This window comes from Telopea speciosissima, chromosome 3 (assembly GCF_018873765.1).
Source record: "Telopea speciosissima isolate NSW1024214 ecotype Mountain lineage chromosome 3, Tspe_v1, whole genome shotgun sequence".
Taxonomy (NCBI): domain Eukaryota; kingdom Viridiplantae; phylum Streptophyta; class Magnoliopsida; order Proteales; family Proteaceae; genus Telopea; species Telopea speciosissima.
In genome coordinates this window covers 26,983,077-27,008,300 of record NC_057918.1, presented here as the reverse complement: position 1 = coordinate 27,008,300, position 25,224 = coordinate 26,983,077, and the positions used below count along the sequence as shown (strand labels likewise).

Below are 25,224 nucleotides of genomic sequence, written 5' to 3'. Positions count from 1 at the left end.
GATATGGATGGTTGTATCGGCTAAAAAGTGGGGTTTTTTTAATGGGAAATTCCATCCCCTCCCTTGTATTTTGCCCCAATTATAAAGTCCTCCCCTCTATTTTTTATTATTACACCCCTCCCCTACAGTTTATAATCTATTGCAAGAAGACCCAGGCCGTTAGTTTTCGTCTGTTAAATTATGACATGGATAAAGAGTAACAATTTTAATCCCCAAAATAACCCTGGGTGCATGTAACATGACCTTTTTACCCGTGGGACCTGAATAATCATCTTCTTCCTCTTAACCTCAAATCGTCGGCGATGAAATCAAATCCCATGACCTGAATCGTATTGCGCCAAGATAAAGGAACATCATGGGAGTTCGACTCACTATAAGTGATCTTCTAAGGTATCTAATGAATTTCAATAGCAATTTCATCAAAAAATTATTGAATGTACAAAGATAGGTGACAAAATTTCATTTCCAACATAAATGTGGGGGGGGGGGGGAGGAATTACATCAATTGAAAGGGTTCATCAACCAAGTCATTACCAGAAAAATCACCCATACATGTTAAAACTGGAAATCCCAGTTAATGGGCTGGATTACATCAGAAAATGCGAGCGTTCTTGAGAATTGGACACACGATCACACCTGCTGAGGTCCGCATGGGATGCAACCCCTGACCCCAATCAGCCTTAAGAGCTGCAATGCAAGACTCATCGGTCTTGAGACGAGGTTGAACCGTTTACCAAACCTTCTTCTTTTGGACCTGATTAGGTGACAAAGGATCATTCCGAGCTTCCTTCTCTTTCATTCCAAACCAAATTCTCTCACCAAGGCTCGAACCCTTTGAGGCAAGAGCAGCTCAATGTTCTCATGCGATGCATCAGAAGCAGCGAGAAGCATTCCACTCGACTTGATCCCATGCATGTTCCTAGGCTCCAAATTGGCAAGAACAATCACTTTTAACTTTTAAGCCCTGGATTTGATCTAGAGGGATGTAATTGCATAAGTTTCCGCCTGTGTTTGCAGGAGATACCTTGGAGCTTGCTAGTTTTGCAGTGTCCCTTCCCAACAAACGATTTTGAGTATTTAGGTTGAAGATGAAGAAAATGGTATTAACATTGTAATTCTATTTATGATGTTTTAGTACGCAGGCAAAATAGTTTTTTCCAAACTATAACTAACACCATATTAACGGTATCAGCTAGAGGAGGTACATATGTAATAATTGAAAATAGAGGGGAGGACTTTATAATTGGGGCAAAGTAGTCGAAAGGGGCATGAAATTTTATTTTATTTTTTTAATTGAAAAAGGCTTTTTTTTATTGTAAAATATCAAATTGGCCCCATATGGCCTGATACAGCCAGTCCATACCAGTACGAGTATTGGTATTGACACTGACCAATACCCAATACCATGTTTGGATTGGGCTCCTCTTCAGCGCAGGGTGTGCTAGAAGATGTTCTGGGCGGCAGGAGGTTACGCCACGTGTACATGTGATAATCCAAGGGAGCAGCTTGCTTAGCCACATCTGAAGCATCCTCTACGGCGATGTATAAGATCATTTATCTTATTAAAGTCTTTTCAACTGCCCAGATCGATTCCCGCTCTCTCTGATCGAACAATTTCCTCACCCTGCTGCTCCCGCTATCCTCTCTCCGCCAATTGCCTCAGCCTGCTGCTCCTCCATTTTCGCCCTCTCTCAGCCCGGCTGCTGGAACGAAAGCTGCTGCTCCTGCTCCCGCTATCCTCTCTGCCGATACCTCCATTTTGGCCCTCTTTCAGCCCTGCTGCTGCTACCCACGCAATCTTTGTTGTCTCTGAACAGAGCTTCTTCCTAGACGGTGAGGTAACTTCAATCCCATCTTTCAGAACGGTTTTTATGTAAGTCCATTATATAGTCCTCCTCTTAATTCCGACAAAAAACCTTGGGTTTTCTTCTTCAAGTGCTAGGGACTTCTATCTGAGTACAGATTTGAGTTTTACTTGTTAGAAAAAGGTCCTTTTCTGTCGTCAGATAAAAACTCTTGTATTTGGGAAGAACTGGTCCTCCTGATATGTGTGAATCAGGGATTTTTGGGGGGGAAAATATGAGAAACTGTTTGATTTATCAAAAACTGAGAGGTGCTTTTTATCTTTCGTGCTTTGGCTTCTATGAAAATGAAATCTCTTTGATGTCTACTTGTCACAGTGATCCATCTCAGTTCTAAAACCTAGTCAAATTGGCCCCAGTTTTGTTTTCTGCAAATCTCACAAACAAATAAAAAAAAGAAAAAGAAATCTCTAATTTCCATGAAACGACAATGTAATACATTCACTCACTAAAAGAAACTTTGCCTTCTTGATTACCATAATACCACCAGCTCATATCGTAGATTCCAAACTTTAAAAATAACCATTATCATTTCTACAGAAATTATACCATTCACTTTTGATGTTTGTCAAGTTGTAAGAGAACAGGTCTATACTCTTGATTTGCTCCTAATCTTACCTTAGGTAAAACCAATATCATCCCAGATATCAGTATAGATTGCCACTAGCTAATATCATCAATTTCAAGCTTTAAAAGTAACCATCATCAGTTCCACAAAAAGTATAACATTTGTTTATGATGTTTTCTCAAACAGTTGAAAGAATACAAGAAACCCCAAATTTCACACAACCACAATTTATTTAATTACCCATTATCCACCTATACATTCTTCTTAACATCATCAACAGCAACAAGGACCATTTCACAAAACAAACAGAGACCCAGAAGATTACTTTGATGAAACTATCTGTATATACTCTTTATTTATTACAAATAAAAAACGAAAGTCTAGGCAACACGACCGACAACAGTGTACTTAGCTTCGAACTTCTTCTCCCAGTCGTTGAAAGCCACATGATCTTACCTTAAAGTAAACTTTTGCTTGTTGAAGTTTTTGAATAGCAAATTAGTTTGCCCTTTTTTTTTCTTTACTGTTTTTTTTTCTATCATTTCATTGTTTCATATGTAAGAACCTCCTTTTGATTGTCCATGTGATTTATAGACATTCATTTGTAGTTTACCATTGAAAACCATAAAAATTTATCACTGTACGAAGCATCAGTGTGACTTATCTTATGGTGAAGCCAGTAGTTTGTAGATGTACTTTGAAAAACAAACAAGAAGAAATCCTTCCTTTACATACACATTGCAGTTGGATAGTGAGGAGTAGATAACAAATATATTCCGGGTTGATCCGAAGATGTTAATAGACTATGCTCAGTTTGGTGATGTTGTTACCTTTGATATGACATTTTGCACCAACAAAGAATATAGGTCATTCAATGTATTTGCTAGATTTAATCCATAGAGGTATATGCATTTCGGGGCTGTCTTGTTATATGATGAGACTTCGGACTCCTTTTTTTCACCCATTTTTCTTCTTTTCTTTTGTTGTTAAGAGTTTTAAGTCTGTCAATGTCAAATGAATGAATGAACGATACAAAGACAGAGGGTCCTAAGAAACTACAGTTGAGACTTGAGATTGAAAGAAAGAAAAGGAAAATCCAAATCTCAGGCTCTCAGTTGCTTTATGAGGAAAGCAAGGGATGGGACCGGAGACGGAGATGCTATGTGGCTTGCAGAGCTTTTAGGTTTTGGACGATGGTTGTTGAACCATTAAAAAGGGGTTAATTTGAATAGTTTTTTTTTTTTTTTTTTTTTTCATATATAAAAAATGGATCCACGTTGTAAACATGTTGCAAACGGATCCTCAATCCGAACTCGTTTTTTGCTGAACAGTAAGACATAGTTCGGGAGTACATGTTTTAAACGGGATAATAAAGTACAGCCGTATTGTACGTGTTTTAAACATGAATTAACTAACTACGGTCATGGCACACATCACCGAATATATGAAGCAGAGTAAGGGCAAGTTCGAATAGACAGCTGCATAAACAAAAACATTTCATATTATCAAGAAGAAGATGACAAAGGCTCTGGTACTACGCTTACCATATTTTTCACCGTGTATTTGAGGTTGCTATTGATGCTTCACATATCAATATAAGAGGTGTATTGATGCTAGGTGAGCATCCTATCACTTTCTATAATGAGAAACTCAACGATGCCAAACGATAGTATTAGACATGACCTTGAGCTTTATGCAGTCGTCAAGTGTTATGCCGCTGAACACATTATCTTATTGGTAAAGACTTCTTTCTTTACACTGTTCATGAGGCACTCAAGCATCTTCACTCTCAGAAGTCGATTAACAAAAAGCATACCAAATGGGTAGCTTACCTACAGGAGTTCGTGTTCAAGATGAAGTACAAGGCTGGAAAGAACACAGTTGCTAATGAACTGAGCCGAAAAGTGCTTACACTTGACACTTTTTCAGCACATGCCATTAACATTGATCAGATATTGGTGAGTACACATCTGACACAAATCTCAGCACAATATATGAGGAGTTATAGCAAGGCGGACAGCATCCTAAGTATTCGGTACATGATGGATATTTGTCTTGGGAACGCGATTGTGTATTCCAAACTCTTCCATACGGAATCACATCATACGGGAGTTACACGAAGGAGGTATGGGAGGACATTTTGGCAAGAACAAGACTATTATACAGGTGACGAATTGCTATTATTGGCCACACATTGCAAGAGATGTCGATCATGTGATCAGGAGGTGTTGATTATGTCAAACTGTTAAAGGAGGGAAGCAAAATACATATCTATACCCACCATTACTTGTCCTCACGCACCATGGTTAGATATAAGCATGGATTCCGTGCTTGGACTGCCCCTACTAGAGAACGATATGATTCCATCATGGCAGTAGTAGATTGACTCTCTAAGATGACCCATTGTTTACCATGTCACAAGACTCCCGATGCATACGAAATTGCAAAGTTGTTCTTCAAGGAAGTAGTGTGACTATATGGGTTGCCTAATAGTATTGTCTCTGATCATGACGTCAAGTTCATGAGTTACTTTTGGAAAACATTGTGGTTGAAAACTAACACCAAACTAGAGTTTTCAACCGCATTCCATCCACAGACTGACAAACAAACAGAGGTAGTGAACTAAAGCTTGGGATATTTGTTGAGGTGTTTAGTTCGAGACTATGAGAAGACATGGCCATCCATCCTTGACATTGCTGAGTTTACTTACAATAGTTCAGTGAACCAGATGACAGGTTGTACTGCTTTTAAAATATTACTTGGAGTTCAGCCAAGGCGACCTATTGATCTTGTCCCACTTCCGCCCTAAGCTCAAGTAGCCTTAAGGCTAACGAATTCTTGTGCCATATCACAGAGGTGCATGCAAACGTTCGACGATGCATCGCTTTCAGAAATGATGTGTATAAAGATACGGCTGATTGTTAGCAATGTTATGTGGAGTTTAAATCGGGAGGCATGGTGATGGTTCGATTCAACCCTGAGAGGTTTCGAACTGGTGTCAACACTAAACTCCACCCTAGGAAGATGGGTCCCTACACGGTTCTAAAACGAGTAGGACCTAATGCTTATGTGCTTGAGTTGCCAAATGATATGACCATAAGCAATGTTTTCAACATGGCTGATCTTCATCTTTATGTGGGACATCACTCAGAAGATGGTGATACGCTACAGATGCTGAGGCTGCCCCAACTCAAGCCACCCACTGTGTGATGTTATTGAAGAAGTCTTGGATGACACCTACAAGACTACTTGTCGTGGTACTGGTTATCATGCATCCCCTGTCACATGGAAAGGCCGTCCATGACACAACAATACTTGGATTCATGCTGATGATTTCAAGAAGCTCGATCCCGACTTATATGAGCGGTACATGTCTTTCTCTCATTTGTCAGAGACAAATGTTTTCAAGCCAGGGAGAATCGATGCAAAATTGAAGACTTACTCACGAAGGAGGGGTAATAGTTAGCCACGATTTTAGCTTTTGGGTTGCTGTTTTATTTCTTTATTTTATGTCTTTGTTCTGGTTCAGTTGGTTGAACCTTGGTCCAGTTTAAGTTATGGTTCAGCTTTGGGTCAATTTAAGTTTGTTTGATTTCTTAGACAAGTAATAAGTTAGTGTGGTCCACATCAGCTAGATCTGATTGTGTCTTGTAATCCAAGTTAGAATCAATTGCAGGTCTTTGCTATTTGGGACTTTCCAAAGTGGTTTCTAGCTCGTTTCTTTCTCCATCAATAAAAAGCAACCCAAGGGCAAGCAATAGCCCACGATTTTGATAACACTTTTCCACTTCTGGTGCCTTCATTGACCGAATCGCACTCGAAGTCGGATTCGAAATACAGTTTGGCATCAACTACTGTTGTTACCGCATGCTTGTCTCCTCCATTGGAGTTCCTTTGTGTTTGATCTTGTTCCCCAAGATTTGCAGCACAGCCCTATCTAGCCATCAAACCAGCCCCATCTTTTGTCGAGTCTTCTACCCACCTAGGACAGAAGTCGATCCAAGTTTCAGGGCATTCTAACTAGTGGTCCTGTGGATCTCCTGTTATGTGATATCTCCAATATTCTGTCCTATCTCGATTTAAACCCAGTTTCAGACGTATTTTCAATATATATTCAACTCCTAAACTCTGTTATTCTATTCTATCAATACCGTATCCTACTGTTGGTCTGTTACTTCTGTTTACTAATCTGAATTAGGTTCAGTTCATCAGTCAGTATCATCCTGCCCCTTCCTCTTACTCAACCCCCAATCATATACCTTATTGAACCCCTATTTTATCGCAGCCTATTTTCTCCTTGAATCTGGATTATTCCCTGATATAAGATCTTGTTATTGGGTACTGTTTGAACCTTTCAATTCAGTATTACATTACTCTCATGTGGTGAACATGGCACTTGTTAGAAGTTTGGGACCTGAAGTTTCTTTACTCCCTAGAAAAAATAATATCATAATAATTTGTCACTCTGCAACACAACCACAAGATTGCTTGTTCAAGTAGAGCTTGTAGTGGTTTGTGGTGGCCGCTGGGGGGGGGGGGGAGAGGAGAGATTTCAAAAGTATTTAGGTTTTCAAAGTCTTAAGGCTCTTACCTGCGACCCAAAGCCAATACGTTGAATGTGTATACTTAGGTGGATACACAGATGCCATGACAGGAATTGCAATGCAAGGAACCATTTGGAGGATCTTGGACAATCGAAGATCATTGAATGTCCTGCAACCTGCTAACATAGCATATTCAGATGAAAACTATGTTAGATATCCTTCAACCCTCAGAATTCAGCTAGAAAATAATTACTAGAAGGAAGAGACGTAAAAGTGTTTGAAGAACATCAGCTATTACACTATTACTACGGTACCTTCCATACAACAACAACAACAACCACAACTCAGCCTTATCCCAACTAAATGGGGGTGGACTACATTGATCCTTGCCCTCCAATCAGCTCTATTTGAGGTCAGACTTGATATAAGGCCTAAGCTATGCATGTCTTTCTTCACCACTTCTCATAAGAGATCATTTTAGGTGCCTTTCATAACAAATGCTAATAAACCCAATCAAAAGAAGCAAAAACAAACAAGTGAGTCCAATCCTTGCACCCATTCCCTTGATCATAAAACTAGAAAGAAGCGAAGTGAAAGCAATAATCATCTGCAATCGACAATACATGTGTCCATATCATAACTAGGAAACAAGGAAACAGTCAATTCATCAGGAACCGATGAAGTGATTAAAGCATGGAACAGACAAAAACAAAAGTGGAAGCCAACCGGAAGTCGATCCCACATAAGCCGATTATCGTCAGGCTTTAGATGATAATAAAACACTACTACAGCTATTCCTGCGTAGAAGAGCACCAAACTCCAAACCTCCCCTCGCAATCTATGACCAAACCATTTTAGCAGAACCGCCAAAAAAATTGTATAAATACAAAAACAGAACTGGAGAGATATGGAACGAGGAAAAGCAGAAAATGGAAATACAAGAAGCAGAGCCTAATGATGAAAAAGCTGCCCTGGAGACAGAACTAGACCCAGAACACCAATAATAAAAAATGGGAAATTTGATATGATGTTCAAGGTATTAGGCACTCCTGAGGGAACCAGTAAAACATAAAATAACAATGGGATCAGAAGGAAAAAATGTGAACGATAGAAGATGAGTTATAAAAGATAAAGAAAGAGAAGGATGGTGTTACTGACCAAAGAGGTTATGCATGTCGGCGAAGACATGGAGTTTGGGAGAGAGGGATCTTGGGAGCGGCCAACATGAAACAGACCCAACACAGTAATGCCGCTCCCATAGACGTCTTCTCCTTCCCGTGATGGGGAGATGATGATGCACCACCCATACCATATCTTCTTCTATTCTTTTCTCTTTCGCCATTCCTTTCCCTGTTCTTTCTCTTTCTCAACTCTCACCTGCTTTCCCAATTAGAATCCCCCACCCCAAAAACCATTTTGCTTTCTGCCTTTCTTTTTTGGATTCTTTGGAAATCTGGAAAATGAGTCCCAGACTCCCAGGGTTGTTGCAGGCTAGAAAGAGAGGAAATTCAAAATAATCGGTTTTTTCTTGAAATTTTCTGATGCTTGTTTAATCATGTGAAGCCACATGAACTACAAACAGGATGCAAGGTCGTCACACTGCTCATGTTGTTTCTCTTCTTCATCCATAAGAACAAAACAACATCACGTACAAAACCTACCCACTTCATCTCTCTGATCAGCTCATCAAGCATCTTATATATCTCTCTGCACTTTGGATGAGCCTTGTCACCAACAAAAAATGTATTCATCTTGCTTTTAACCTCAATCCAACTGCAACCAGGCTCCTTCTTCAGCCTGTTCTGTTTCATCATCTTCCTTATCTTTGAAATCTCACCCCACATTCCTGCTTCAGCATAAATATTTGACAGGGGAACATAAGCAGCAGAATCTTCAGGGTCCAGTTCCACAATAGATCTGGCTGCTAGTTCTGCCACTTCTACATTCCTGTGGATCTGGCAAACATTGAGATGAGTTCTTCACATAACAGCATCAGCTTCAAATGGCATATCAGATAATAGTTTCAATGCCTTGTCAACCTTTCCTCATCGTCCAATTATATCAACCATGCATGAGTAATGCTCTAACTGAGGATCTAACCCATAATCCTGAAGCATCAAATGGAAATAAAGTAAACCAGGCCACCACACCCACAAGCTTGAAGACTGCAACAAAGGTTGCATGGTTTGGTTTTACATTCTTGAGTTGCATCTTTTCAAATATCTTCAGAGCCTCTTCTCCCAGACCGCTGTGCGTAGCCAGAGATCATAGCATTCCATGAGACAAAGTCCTGCTCAGGCATCTTCTCAAACATAAGTCGAGAATCTTGCATGTTTCCACGCTTTGAATACATGTCAACAAGAGTGCTGGATATGAAAACATCAAAGTGTAAATCTTGCTTGATAATCTGAGCATGGATTTGCTTCCCAAGTCTAATGGTGATCAGATTGGCACAAATATCAAGAACAGTATTGCATAGGTAAAGTTATCAGGCTTGAAAGCCCATTTCTAACATCCGAGAAACGAACTTCTGGGCTTCCATGATACCTTTGTTTGACTATGTATTCTGTCATGTAGCTTCTCTGCTTCTTCCGTTGTTTCACATTTAGAGTACATCTCCGCAAGAGCACCTCCAACAAATAGGTCCAAGCCCAACCCATCTCCTTCTCATAGTTCAGGGATTGCCAACTTGCACATGCCTTCAGTATGCTGCCATAAGTGAATTCATCGGGTTCCAACCTTGAATGAAACATTTAACTGAAGAGCAACAGTGTTTCCTCTTCACATCCATTCTGCTCATAAACAGCAATAATTGTATTCCAAGAGATAGCATCTCTTATGTCCATCTGATTAAACACACCACGTACTTCGAGCAGAGCTCCCCATTTCCCATACATGTCCAAGACTGCGTTTGCCACACAAATATTGGACTCAAAACCACTCTTAATTGCTAACCCATGAATTTGTACCCCCTCAAGAAACTCTTGGATCACTGCACAGGCACTAAAAAAGCCGGATAGACTGTGATCTCGTCCACCAGACCCCTGCATGAGCAGAAATAGTTGTAAAGTTTCAAAGCCTTGATCATTGTGTGCATACCCAATAATAATGCCATTCCAAGACTGCAAATTATGCATTGGCAACCTGTTAAAACACCCTTTGAGTGTCGATTAGAAATCACATTTCGCATACATGTCCAAAATGGCACTTCCAACTATGACCTCGTATCCAAAATTGTTTTTCAAAGCATGTGCATTTGAGAGCCCAGCCTCAATGAAGGCAAAACCTCACATAACCTAAAAACACTAGCATATGTAGACTGACCGCAATTCCAGCTTTCTGCATCTCCTTAAAACAGTTGTAAACCATCAACAAGTTGATCATTTTGAACAGAACCAGCAATCATTATTGCACCCCAAGAACCCAATTCCTTTCAGGCATTTCAAGGAAAACTTTACGTGAATCATTCAAGCTCTTACACTTTGCATACATATCTACAAGAGCACTACCTGTTACTACATCACAATCAAAAAACCCATCCTGATGGTGAGACAATGAATTTGAATGCCAAGATCACATGCCTCCAAAGCCGAACACAATTTAAGAACAACCGATCCAGCTCCATTCCCATTACTCTCATCTGTAAGAAGAGATCGATGGGTTTCTAAAGTTACCATTCTGCAAGTACCAAGAAATCAAGGAATTCCATGAGATGACATCTCTATGGAGCATCACGCCAAAAATGGACTACACAAGGGCCATGGCTCCAGAGTCCAGACCCAGTGTACCCGAAGATCATTGCGTTCCAAGAAACTGTATCTCGTTGACGCATAAGTTCAAGTATGGAGCAAGCATAATCTAATATCGCAGCATTTGATTTACTTGTAAATCAAACAATTGGAGACGAATACAGTCGAGCTGAAACCATAGCTGATCATGTACGCATTGGCTTATTTCCCTATGTACAGGGATCGTCCGGCGAAGGCTGTGAAGAACAAACGCGTCAGTTTAACTATACGGTCTCAATTTTGGAAGGACGTCATTTAATATAAGGAACCTTTTATTTCCAAAAAAAAAATTTGAACAATTGAAGTTGTCTGAGCCCGGGTTCGAACCGGGGACCTCTAGTGTGTGAGACTAGCGTGATAACCAACTACACCACCCAGACAGATTGGTTGATTATCCCTACCTATCAAATTTTCCCAAATACCTAGGTTACAAAAGATTTCCCCTCCCACCCTGTACCCTTTAGAAGAAAATGGAAGTGGATTTCTTCCCAAACATCCTATATAAAAAGTCAGGGCTTGCGCAGACAAACACTCTCAATCAAAATGTAGCCTCGCTATTAAACAACTATGTTTCCAGTCCTCTCATTGGTATGGTTTCCCATGACATCGTTTTCATTTTGGCTTGGTAGAAAACCTCTGCCCATAAAAATGTAGAAATTGTTTTTTTGGATTTATGGGACTTGTTAGCCTTTTAGTATAGCCTAAACAAAAACTTCAATGATTTTTTCTTTGTCAAGCTTATGAGGGATAGTAATTAAATCCCAATGGGTCCTGTTTCATGTCGTTTAGAGCTGTTTGCCTTGGGGCAGCAGTAAATATGTTCTATTGCGACCTAGTGGTTGTGGCTTTGAATTAGGAAGCAGCCTCTTCGCAAAGCGGGGAGTTAAAACTTCATACAATATGACCCTTCTCAACCCCACAATGGCGGAACATGAGAGCCTCGTGCACTAAGTATGTCCTATACCAATATGAGATAGTATGGTGGAGGAGACGTTTGGTCTGTAGCCGACGGTATAGCAGCTCTTGTGTATGAACTCCAGTTCCTGCTAGAAAACTGAGATGAGAGTGAAAAGTCAAAAAAAAAAAATGATTCGAGTAGAAATGGATAGAATTTTCTTTTGTTTTTCCTAATTTCATCTCTGCTTTGTATTGTGACAATTGATTTTGTGCAACGGAAGGACTTCACCATCGATTTGGTCGCCATTCTTGACTGTAACGAACATTCGGTAAGAAAATCTCTAATTTTACTTTCTTTCTTTGTTTAGTTTCCAAGAATTATTAATGTAGAACAGGTTATCTCCATTGTTGGATGTGAATGCTATAGATGACATCAAGCATCGACTTTGATATTCTTTGTTAAAGACACCATGGTTTTAATTTTTGGTAATCACCTTTGTGTAGGTGCAGCTGACGAAGGGTCGTTGGCGTGCACCCGGGGGAAAAAAGGAAAATGGGAAAATGGGAGTCGCCACCTAGATTTAGGGTCTAGGACCCATGAATGGTGTCCCTCCTTCGCAGAAGGGGCGTTAAATTAACTCCAAAGACTCAATGGATGGTCTGCCCCAGATCTCTAGGTAAGTGTCAAGTTATGGGCTGGGAAGGTGTTAGACACCCAGCAACCGCCCGGCCGACGGCCGGTCTTCCTAGACCAAACTCTGTTGTGTACTGTTGTGTTATACATATTATGCACCTAATTAAACTATTTTTTTTTTTGAAGATTTTTTTATTAACTTGATTGAAATTTATGAACCTAATTAGGCTAATTAAGATTAATGTTTTAATCCTAATTACTACTCCTAAGTTTGGTGATTGTGTACATTATGCATCCTAATTAAGCTAATTAATGGATTTTACCTAAATTAGAAAGCCTAACTCTATGGTCAAAAACATGGTTGACTGTAAAAAAGAAAACCAAGTTTAATTATATCATGGAGAAGGACAATTATATTGATAAGCAAAACAACTTATAGGCCAAAATAACCAAAATAACGAAAATGCCACTAAAGGGCCAAAATATGTACAAAAGCATGAAATCATATTTAAATGATGTAAACAAGCAGAACATGATTAAATAACCTTAACATCATGCATTTGGATCATGAAGAGCACATGAAATAGCAAGGAAATGTGGGGTGGTAAAAATTACCAAAATGCCCCTGTTATGGCAAACATGTAAAAAATACATGATAATTCATGAAAATGCTGACTTATGCTTAAAACATGTTTATTAAATATTAAAACATGCGACAAAAGTAATAGGAGCCTTTCCGGGGTCCTAAGCAAGGTTTGGTCACAAAATGACCAAAATGCCCCTAAGGGCAAAATGGCAAAAGTGTCAAAAGACACTTAGAATCATTGTAGGCATCGAAAGTGATGTTAAACATCCTAAAATGACTGAACACACCAAATGATATTTCCAGAATGATAGCCTAGGCCCACGTTTGGTAAATTACCAAAATGCCCCTAGAGAGCGCAAATGACTTTGTATGCATATCTATCAAGCATGATGGTCACGTATGCATATGAAAACATCCTAAACCATTCTAAAACAGCATGTCATGCATAAAAACATTTTTTCCTATTTTTCCAGAATTTTTCATTATAATTAGAAAAATGACATTTATACCCCTAAATGAGGTGGGAAATGTATAAAAACTATCAAGCATGCATGTTAGTGGATAATGATTCCATAAAATCAAGCATGATGAAATATACATTCCATAATTTTTTTGTGAATTTTTATGCATTTATATTATTTTTAATATTTTCTGAAATGCTAAAAAAGAAGGGAAAACAAAGAAAAATACAAAATCCCCATCACAGACCCGAATTGGATCAAACCAGAGCCCATTCCCACTAATCAAAATATGATCTTTAACATGGTCATAACACTTTTGTCCAAATACCCACCCACATGTTCAGATTTTACATAATCTGAAATCTTTTACAGGGGCAAAAATGTTACAAAAAAAATGATTTGGAGCTTGAGAAAATTAATGAATGCCAAACATAGTGACAAGCATCATCCCTGAAATTTTCATATTTTTATCACTCTTGAATTATTTTTAACATTTTTATAACTGAAAAAAAAACCTTTGTTGTAAAGAAAATCAAAACAATACTTAGAAATAAGTAAAAAATATGGAAAAATACCCTTGAAGCGTGGAAGTGCCTGGGTTCAGCTTGAGTAACCTTTTTTTGACCATAAGTATCGCCGAAAACCTCCAAAAGCCGCTTCAAGTGTAGTTGCTCCAAATGGCAAGAATGGTGAAGAAGGGGTATTTACGGAATTTTATATCAGTAATGGAGCATAACCTATGGATAAGAAAACCATGGATGGAAAGAGGGGATCAAGGAATACGTGAAGGTAATTTTTCACTAATTTTCCTCGGTCCCTAACATCTCTAAAACACCTCCTATTTATAGGAAAAAAGTGTTCGAGGAAAGGTCTCAAAAACCCCTGGTGCATTAATAGCTAGGATAAGGAGTGATGGGTTGGCTTGCGTGTGGCCAGGCTTGCTGCGCAGCCTGGGCTTGCGTGTGCTTAGGCTTGCTGTGCAGCCTGGGCATGGGTGATGGGCCTTGTGTGGCTCAGCCTAAATGGTGGGGCTTTGTCCCCTGCCGACAGTCCAGCTGGGCCGGGTCAGACTGGGTTGACTCGGTTCGGGTCAACTCAGTTTGACCCACCTTTTTTTTATTATTTATTTTTTAATAAACCATTTAAAGATTCCATTTTAAAGGTCCACGTTCAAATGCTAATATCTCCCAATCCATGTGGCCGATTTTGACGCGCCACATATTTCCGCGAAGGTCTCAACTCGTACTTTCCATCCGTGTGGCAGATATGGATGGATTTTACCTAAAAATGGCATGAATATCGAGGAAAGTACATAAATGGTGTTTCACACCGATCAAGGTCCAAATGATACCAAAATTACATGAAATTTTACATGTAAGCACAATATGACCAAATAAAGTTATCCAAATGATTTTAGGTCACATCGGGTGGCTCGGGTACCAAGAACCATACCAGGGGCAAAACGGTCATTTTCATAAAAGTTACCCGATTTAGCCGAAACTTTACGTGAAAGTTTAATATGACCAAATGAGGTCATCCAAAGTATTTCGGACTAAATCGGGTGGTCCAGATACCGAGAACCGTGCTAGGGGCAAAACGGTCATTTTCATGAAAGGTCTTGGATTTGGGTGAAACTTCAAATGTGGACTTAAAATGGTTAAATACGGCTATGTTAGGGGTTTAAACTCTATTTGGGACAGTTGGTCACAAAAAGTGGGCTGGGGGTAATTTGGTAATTCTTGTCATTCAGTCACCACATGAGTTACAAACTTTACCATCATTGCCAAGACACACTTCCAAGGTGTCAAAATGTAGTGTCTACACTTTGTTATATGCATGAGCTGCAGTCCCATAATAGAGCTATTGAGTCCACAGAGCTATTGAATGGGTGTCTTATGAGGCTCTCTACTTCATCTTTCACTTCTCTTAATCATATGGGTGTCTTATGAGGTTCTCTATTTCATCTTTCAGATTCAGAAATGAAACTTCCATTTTGGCTATTCCAATTCTCAGCCTTTTGTTTGAGGCCTTATAGCAGCTGATTAATTAGGATCAGCTAGACTCTGCAGCCAAGGATTGTTTTTTCAAATCAACCCTGGCTCACCCCCATAATGTCCAGCTCCTCCTTTAATCACATACTCCCTGTATTGTATGTTGCATCTCTAATTTTCCTGCTACTATTATTTAATTAAGTCAATGCCTGATTGTAATTTATCATTACCACTGTAGCCACATCTCCTTTCTTTCCAGCTTTGGTGTACGTCCTATGTAAAACTCAGTTGCTCCTCACTTGTAACAGTATTGTTTTCACTCCATTTCATTGTTCTAAATCTTGAGCAACTCTTCCTTGATTCTAAACTGATGTTCACTGAACTCACCTATTATGGCAGTCTAATCCTGCTTGTTTTGATGAGTTTTTTCACTAGCTATAGCTTAGCACCAGGTGCCATGCTTTGTCTATGTTGTTGATTCCTTTTGCCTAAATGGACTTCTCACAAACCCTCCAACTAATGACACACCTTCAACAAACTAATGTTATCTATGATGCACATGGAACATATTGACTCTTGAAGACAATCATCATAACTTTTTAAGGCCATTGGGGGACAACAAGACATGTACCACAAACTCATAAATTCCAATAAGTTTCAAAACTATGTACCAAACTAATTTATTAGAAAAATATCTAACAAGACTTAATTGATGATTTTTTGTGTTTTACTACCAACAAACTTAAAATTTTGGTGAGTAAAGCTCATCCAATGTTTCAATGCAAAAAAGGCTCCTGGTTCACCTGCCAATGCCCTTTTTCATTTAGTATTGTCCTGCCCCTATTTAATGCATACAATTTCCTCCCTCTTTAAGCTAGATGTTTTCGTCTTTTGATAGAACAGAAACTAGTATGGGTTTTTCAGGAGAGAAAACAAGGTTGATTTTATGGAAAATAAAAGCCACATTTTGAAAACCAAAATGAATTTTCATAGAACAAAACTACACAATTTAAAAGCAAAGAGATAAATCCATCCGATAATCTGGTTTTTTAAATTAGGAGAAACCGTTTGATTTTTTAGAATCAAAACCACTTGCATCAAAAGAAGGGGAAATAGAGCCACTTTGTCCATTAGATTAGTTCCCAACTATCATCTTCATTCTTGGATTAAATCAAACTTTAGCTTCAGGTCCAGAAGTGCTTTATTCTCTTGTTTTTATTCTTCTTTATTTTATGTTTCTTAGAACTTAAAGTGATGTATGCCACTGTAAATTTGTTTTGACTTTTGTTGTTCTGCTGCTGCTGCTCCTTTTTCTTCTGTTTAACTTGTGCTGCTTGTGAATCTCAGCTCTACCCTCTCTTCTATCCTTTCATTATCTGAAACAGTGACTTACAGTTCCCTAATCTTATTAGATTCATCAAGGGCTTGATCTGCTATTTAAAGAACTAGTTTGAAAGGGGAAGGGAAGAAGTAGGTTTACTTATGTGATTCGATCTGCACCTAATGTTTGTATTGAAGAATAATCTTATGCATGTCAGAAACTCAGGATAGATGATAGACCTGCTACTTTCGAGTTAACTATTCAAGCACAAAGAACAAGCATGCATATTTAAAAGCTTACATAAGAAAGTATTTTCATGGGTTTATTGGTGTATATGAAACCAATCATGCTTGGGTGTGTTGGTAGACCCTTCATGGGTTTAATAGCTAATAATGCAGCAATTTGATGATTTTTATTGGTCAGAGTCTAGAAGTTATTTGAAAACAAAAAGCCATGATCTCTGAAAAATAAAGGGAAAACATCATAGTCAATGGAATTTGGAAGAAAAGGGATAGAATTGGGGTCATATGTTTATATAGAATAATAATTACCTCTTGACTAAGCATATATTCAAATTGATATTTACTAGTTTCCTCTTGATTAAGCATCTGTTCCTATTGTTTACAGATAGGTTATCAAATGGCATCTAGCTCAAACCTTACTCCAACCACTGTTATTTGGAATGCATCTGAGTTTGAGAAAAAATTTATTAATGTCACGGTTGACTTTAGCAAGTCCATTAATTGGAAAATGGAACGGGCGGGCAGTACCACTCCCACATCCACCTCAATTCCTGAAGCATCTACTACTACTGTGCCTCCTACTGATCCTGTTGTAGATGGACCCTACAACAGGAAAAATTGTCAACTTTTGTTGGACACCATGCAAGATCTTACACCAGAGATGTACATGAAGTCGTGAATGCTCAACAAAAAATTCACAGTGATGCTGCTTGGAGAATATCATTTATAGAAGTGATTCCCGAAAGAAGGATTTGGAAGTTGCAAGCGTTAAAATAGTACATTTGGGATTTACAAACATTTGATTTTTCAAGCCAGTGACATCTTTTTATATTTGTTGTTAAAGTTTGATTGAACAATTTTTATTGGTGGGATATATTTTTATGTTTGAGATGTTTGAGTTTAATGTAACTGTTTTAGGTAAATATAACTGATTTATTTTTATGGAGTGACATCTAGATTATGTTTGAGAATCCATGAGTTTGATTTACCTGTTTTAGGTAAATGTAACTGATTTGGATTTTTATTGATATCGATATTTACATATACAAATGTATCAATGAACAATAGTAATCATGATGATTCATCAAGTGTCGGTGAGATAATCATTCTACATGTAATGCAAGCGTTTGTAAATTACTATTGGATTAAAGAACCTTGTATGGATAGCAATTACACAAAAGTTGTTATGGTAGCAGAGATATTGAATGGGCATGCAAATCATTGTTATATTGAATTTATGGTTGAAAGACATGTTTTCCTCAACCTATGTGACAAGATAGTATGTAATTGTTGGTTGAAAAATAGTCATTATATTCGAGTTGATAAACAACTTGCAATATTTATGATGCTAGTAGCGCATGGTATGAGTAATAGGTAGGTGTCCAGGAAGTTTCAACGCTCAGGATAGATGATTAGTGTTGTCTTTCATATAGTGTTGCTTGCTATGCTCCTATTAGCGAAGGAAACAATTAAGCTACCTTTCTTTTGATGTAGTCTCTGAAAAGATTCTTTTGAACCTAAAATACAACGCATGGTTTAAGGTAATCTCAAATTTTAAAATTGAGTTGTAGATATTGTCTAGTTATTCATCCATGAGATAACTATTTGCAGACTTTGATTAAGTGCATGTTCCATTTAGGATTGCATCGATGCTATTGATGGTATTCAATTAATGCAATAGTCCCAAGGTCAGAGCAAACTCGATACAGGAATCAAAAGACATAATCACACAAAATGTCATGTGTGCATGTTCATTCAATATGCGTTTCATATTTGTGTATTTGGGCTGGGAAGGAAGTGCACATGATGCTCGGGTCTTTAAAGCAACAAGAGCAAATGCGACTTTAGGTTTCCCTCATCCACCTCCAAATAAATTATATAGTTTAACAACATGTTCATTTAATTGATTTGAAATGTCACTAAATATTAATATATGTTATCCATAATACTTGAAGGCAAGTATTATGTTGTAGACTCAGGTTATGTAAGTCAACTTGAGTATTTAACATCATTTTGAGGAGAAATGTATCACTTACCGGATTTTAAATAGGAGAGAATAATTGCAAGAATGGCGAAGGTGTTGTTGAACCACAAACATTTCTCTCTGCGAAATGTTAATAAATGGACCTTTGGTGTATTGAAAAATAGATTTCAAATTTTAAGATCAATGAAGACTTATCATATCCAAGACCAAGCCTTTATCATATTCGCATGTTGTAGACTTCATAACTATATCAAAGAACAAGCAATTGAAGATGATTTATTCAATGAGTATGGTTATGATGGACCAATAGATGATCCACTAATCCCAATCGTCAATCTTTTGATACTTCTACTGCAACTACAACTCAGAAGAAATAGGCAAGACAAATGAATGAAATGCGGATAAATATTGCAAATCAGTTGACTATAAATCTAAGGGGATGCCTCAGATTTCAGTAGATGGATTGTGATGTTATGTTAAATACTCGATTGTTAGATTTTGTTATGTGCTTACAATATATATATATTTTTTATTTTTGTGTTTAAACTTTAAATATTGACATTCCTTATATCTTCTATATCCATTATGTGTTGCATTTTTTTTTATCTTTGATCAAATGGTTTCTAGTGAGAGTGTGATTACCATTGCTAGATGCGAAATTTGAAATACATTGTGTAAACGAAGACACCCCCCTGCGCAGTAGCTTTGAGTCGCATGATCATGATGAGACCTGTGCGTGTGACATAAAAAATCGAGAAATCCATCTTCGACTCTTTTAATTGCAAGGGATTGCTATACGGAATCGAAAAAGAAATTAGAATCTTCCTATTTTGAGAGATGGACCTCACCTCCCTTAGATATACCACTTCCCAAGCACTCATCTAGAGATATAGCAATGAAAGGTCAAAATTGTAGTAGAGACTACTTCAAATGTCCACACCATACATCATTTTTCATGTGGGTGGACGAGTTGAGACTATGTAAATGTAGAATAAGGCAATGTAAGGTACAAGTATAAAAAATCGAAGCAAATCCAGGTCGAAGATTCAAGTGCTACCCACAATTAACCAGGGTATCACTAGCAACTTGTGCATTGTTATGCCATTGATAAAAAAAAATTAAACAACTTTTAACTGTAACACATTTTAATAAGCTTATGTATTTGGAATACAGGTTCAAGATCGTGGTTGTAGATTTTTCCGATGGGTAGATGATGAAATCAGTAGCTCTTATACCAAACCTATCCACTTACAATTGATTCTGCGGGACCCTCCACGTTTGAAGCTCCTTCGCATTCATCTTTCAAACCTTCATCTGATTATGTCAAGAGATATATAGACAGCGCAATCCAAGGCGAGGAGGACAAAAAAAGAATGTTAAAAGAAACAACTCAAGACTCTGAGGAAAAGATAAGAATATTTAGAGATATCTTTGACTTTGTTCAGAAGTTTAACTTAAGTAAAGGAGGAAATTAGAACCCCATCTGGGCATGTTGCTTTGCAAACTCTTTTATTAGAACATACTGATGTTTACAATTTGATAATTGGACTATAAAACTTTTAATCACGTGGATAGTTTTATTAGTTAAATCACATATTTTCGTAAAGATATTTTCATTATTAAATTTAAAAAATATTGATTCTAATGAACTAAAATATGATTTTGATTTCTAATATGATGAAAGGTAATGTTAATTACATAAGTAGTGGGGATATAGTGTTAATTACAATTCTGTAATTATTGGTAACAATATAATCCGTTTCCAAAAACAGGTTTTATCAAACGCCATTGGTATTCCAAACGTGTTCTAGAAACGTTTCCAGAACAGATTTACCAAACGCTATTGCACACCCAAAAAACTGTTTCTCAACACAGAAACGGAAAAAAACTGTTTTTGTTGTTTCTCAACACAAAAACAACATAACCGTTATCAAACGGTATTTAAGTTTGTCGTTCAAGTCCAACCAAGACTCCCGTATTATATAGAGGTTGTTTCCTAACTCAAACCCGCAACCACTTGATCACAATGGAACAACCTTATCATTATGCCAAGGTTCACCCTCAATAACTAGAGCTCCATGTCACATTCAAATTGAAGAAAAATGAATCAAAAAGTGTTTTGTTGATTAAATTAAAAACATTGATTTACCCTAAAACACAATATCGTATACCATATCAGTCACTACTAACACAGATACCAATCTAATACCAATATGATCAACCTATCCAATCATATTGGACTGATTTGAGATTTTTTTTTTTAAAAACATTTATTATCAAAATATTTTAAAAAATCATTTTTTAGTCATATCGGCTAAGTATTGATATCAGGTCTTGCACACACCGATACCGATACTCTCTCTTTTTGTTTTTGGGGGTAGAGTACCGATACCAATACCGATACCAATACAATAATATTGAGTTTTAAAACCGAGATCCCATGAGTCTAAATGTGTAATCATAAGCTCAAATCATTGAATAGATGAAGAGATTCTCTCCTCACCTTTGGTGTTTTTTTTTTTTGGTGGTAATGCTCTCCTCACTTGACCAAAAACTTTCTTAAAAGAAAACCTAGCTTCCATCAAATGTCATTGGGGGAATCTCTACACAGGATATCCTATGGATTAATATTTACCAAATACAGTAAAAATTGACTTGCACTTTCTAATACGGTAATACCAAGTTACCAACCCTTCCTTACCCAGAGCAAAAGTGGTCCTAGTGTCCTAAACATAACTACCCTTCCCAACATATTATGCTTACTGATTAGTTATCATAAAAGGCAGAGATTTTTTTTTTTTTTTTTTTTCATTTGCACCACCACAACCACTAGCTTCGCGGCGGAATATACGATAAAGCCATTAAAGGAACCTAAAGATGCCCACCATAGACCCCATCTTGTCTCAACATGTTTGTTCGTTCTCTGTTCTCCAAATTTCTCAATCAAAATGCATGGCCTTTTCCATAACTTTACTCCTTTATTAAACCCATAAAAATGGAATCTGAATCAATCAATCTATCAAAATTCAGAAATGAATCAGAATTCATGAAAGAACCCAGAATCAGATGATATGAACTGAGCAAAATGCCCAAATGTTGCAGTATCAGTTTAAGCAGATGAAATGAAGATCCATCCCCTTACATGAATATCCAATAGAGAGGAATTTAATAAGAGGGTGTTTGTATAACACAATAATATCCAACAACAAATAAATACCCTAAAATAGAGAAGTTTTAAACTTGGAATCAACAGCGCGACAAATCTTTTTTTTTTTTTTTTTTTTTTTTCCTCTCCTAAATCCTAAGATTCTGAAAAGGGAAAGACGAAGATAAACAAAAAAAAAAAAAAAGGGTTTACTACTACTTTACTTTATCACTTGGCTCCTCTGGTAAGCATTTCCTTGTATCGAATAATCGAGTCAAGCCTCTGCAATTTCAACTGTTGCTTGAACTTATTGATGAAATCGTCAGCCTTCGCATCTACCTCATCGTCCTCTCCAAATTGTTGTAATTCACTCGCTCTGCTCTTTCCTTCCTTCACAGTAGACGGCCGAAGACGATCAACAATCTCTTCTTCTTCGAAATGACCAAAAGCCGATTTCGAACTCGCCGATTTCCTCATCTTCTTTGGCAGCTTCACTGGAATGAAGCCGGCCGCCGATTTCGTGTCCGACATCGACCTGGCGACGTTACGGCTGTTAAGTTGCTCTTCATGTTCTTGTTCTTGGTTGTGATCTAGTTCTTGATTGTGATCTTGTTCTTGGTTGTGATCTAGGGTTTCCTCCTCCTGGGCTAGTTCCTCAATCGTTTGATAGGTCATCCGTTCTAGCGGCTGTACAGTGGTTGTGACGGAGGGAAATGGGTTTACCTCTTCGGATCTGTAGCGGTAGAGATTTATGGATTTGAGTCGCTCAAGAACGGAAGGGGCTCGAGTTAACGGAGGTTGCTTCCCTTCTTTGGCTGGATTTTTCTTGGTACCAAGGCCGGAAGAGACGGCGATGGTGCCGATCATCAGGTTCAGTAAAACGAAGAGCACGGTTGGGGTAAACCAACCATACACAGAAGCCAAGATCGAAGGAAGTGATTCTTCAAGCATTTTTGCTCTTGGCTTTGTTATCTCGAGTCTCTACTCTCTCTACCCCACTCAACTCCGTCGGTTGCAGACTTGTAGAACTCCGTAGAGGCTGAAGGGTGTGGTCTGCAGAGACTAATAAGATTTGAGGTGAAAGGGGGGCTTTATCTCAACTGACCTTTGTCGCAACTAGAACGAGGTAAGGGCCAAAATGGTCATTATATGGTTGGGATTAAATTTTCCATTGTGCAGATATACGTAAATAATTTGTTTTTGCTGATCTCGAGAGACGCGTGTTGATAAATTGAGGACTCTGGAAGATACTTATTACAAGGTGAAAACAGAGGGGGAGACGATGGGAAATAAAAAATTGGAGAGTTTTTGGGTCAATGAATAATCCTAGTTTATGCTTGCAGACTTGCATTTTTGTATTGTTGTATTTGGTGATTAAGGCTGTGTTTGGTATGTAGTCTTGGAATACATTTCAGGTCAATTTTGCATTTTTGGGGGTGATAAAAATAGTTATTTTTATCGTCTCTAAGAATACGAAATCGACCTGAAATGCATTCTAAGAATGTATACCAAACACAGAAAAATTGTCTTTCACCATTTTTTTCTGTTTTCTGGATTTGTTAATTGTAGTTCACCATGGTGATTACATAGTTAAGTATCTGTATCATATAGATCAGGTGTATTAATTTTTCAGAAAGATTGTTTTTTATTTTGCGCTTGATAAAGGCCAAAACCTAATGGTATTGTCAATATTATTACTGATATGATACTAATACAGATCGGGAGTATCAGTCAAAAAATGGGTCATTTTTTAATTTGTGCTTGATATCGACTGGTAGGTATACGTTGATACTAGTCGATTCATATTGATACCCTATTAGTATTGGTTGTGATCAATACGGACACTGATATCGATATACCTAAACCAATGATGGTGAAGAAAAACTTAATCTAGTTTATATACCCATTTGTCGTTGTAAGATATTCAGAATTTATTACATATTTATAGTAAAAATTAATTAAATATGTTGGTATTAGTCCAACATTTAAGTTGTCTCCTACTAAAGCACTATTTTTTTATTTTATTTTATTTTTTTTGGCGGGTGGGACACCGAATACATTCATATCTGTCACCTTGAAACAGGTAATGTGTAATAGTTTCTTAATGAGAAGTCCATCACCTTGAAACAGGTATTGTGTGATGTTTTCTTAATGAGATAACATTTTTGTGCTAGGTCCCACACCGAGGGTAGATAGGGACCCACAAGGTGCCAGTAAGTGACCCATTGGGCCACACTTATAATTACATTACCATACTACTATTACTATTTCAAGAACAGTGGGGTAGGGGTGGTTACAAAAGTTGAATTCTTGACCTTCACTAAATTTATGCTAGACTAATGTCTAGTTGCCAAACATTGAGCTAGAAGCTCGTCCCCTTAATGAGAAAACAGTTTTATACAAAACCTATTTAAAACTTATTTTTTATTATCATGTAACTTGAGAAAAAATATATAAGAGATGTGGCATGAGTCGGTTTTCATCATTTGAATTGCCATTTTTAGTGTATACTTTCAACGTCAAACTAATTAATAAATTTAACACATTTAAAATGTGATGTAAAGCTTTACATAAGAAAAATATATATATAAAATTTGGATGAAAATAGAGAACAAATGTAAAAGGAAGCATAGATGATTCTTCAATAAATTGAAAATGCCAACCAGAAAACGGCAATTTAGCAAATATAATTTATTTTAACTTAACCCTCGATTAATAATTTGTTACTAATTTTTTAAATCATGTACTTATTCTTTTTTATTAAAATTTATAATTTAGACATAATTATCATTAAGTATGTTGTGTTATTATCACTTATTAGGTACTGAGAGTTGCATGCGCATAATTCCTAATTGATTGTATGAAATTATTTAATTCAAATATACATAAATGCAATAATGCATAGGTAAATGTTTTTTAGTAAATAATATTCATGTGATTTGTATTAATGTGATTGGGTTTGTGGGTGGCTCACCCACATATATTATATCCATCATAAAACTAATTATTAGGTACTATAGATTATTATGAGAGAGTAACCTCAAATTAAATTTTGGAGGGTGCTTGATATATTTATAAACATTTAATATGATATACAAACAAAATAAAGTAAATATGTATAATTTTTCATTGCATTTAAACAATTGGAAGATATCATTAACACTTTGTATGACAATAATATAGTGAATTTAGTATGGTTTT

The 25,224-nt window shown here is 37.3% G+C and overlaps 2 protein-coding genes, 1 non-coding gene and 1 pseudogene across 3 annotated transcripts; all 4 read right to left on the bottom strand.

Moving 5' to 3' along the window:
* Positions 1–6,890: 6,890 nt before the first annotated feature.
* LOC122655033 lies at positions 6,891–8,316 on the bottom strand. The gene is made up of 5 exons (XM_043849285.1): positions 8,284–8,316; positions 7,701–7,871; positions 7,460–7,581; positions 7,022–7,143; positions 6,891–6,895 (listed from the first exon to the last, which is right to left on the bottom strand). The coding sequence occupies exons 1-5, from the start codon at positions 8,314–8,316 to the stop codon at positions 6,891–6,893; spliced, it is 453 nt and encodes a 150-aa protein (XP_043705220.1).
* Positions 8,091–10,924, bottom strand: LOC122656301 (annotated as a pseudogene).
* A 144-nt stretch (positions 10,925–11,068) lies between these two features.
* Positions 11,069–11,142, bottom strand: TRNAV-CAC. The gene has a single exon. It is a non-coding gene; the product is annotated as a tRNA-Val (tRNA).
* An 11,035-nt stretch (positions 11,143–22,177) lies between these two features.
* LOC122657021 (pathogen-associated molecular patterns-induced protein A70-like) lies at positions 22,178–23,016 on the bottom strand. Its single transcript, XM_043851756.1, has one exon. It carries the CDS (start codon positions 22,972–22,974, stop codon positions 22,252–22,254), a length of 723 nt encoding a protein of 240 aa, XP_043707691.1. The 5' UTR covers positions 22,975–23,016; the 3' UTR covers positions 22,178–22,251.
* Between the last annotated feature and the right edge of the window lie 2,208 nt (positions 23,017–25,224).

Coding starts and splice junctions, on each gene's coding strand:
- LOC122655033 (XM_043849285.1), bottom strand. CDS start 8,316: ATGGCGAAAGAGAAAAGAATAGAAGAAGATATG. Junction 7,872..8,283: donor AAAGAATAGAAGAAGATATG/GTATGGGTGGTG, acceptor ATATCTCTCCAG/TTCTGTTTTTGTATTTATAC. Junction 7,144..7,459: donor ATTAGCATTTGTTATGAAAG/GCACCTAAAATG, acceptor AGCAGGTTGCAG/GACATTCAATGATCTTCGAT.
- LOC122657021 (XM_043851756.1), bottom strand. CDS start 22,974: ATGCTTGAAGAATCACTTCCTTCGATCTTGGCTTCTGTGTATGGTTGG.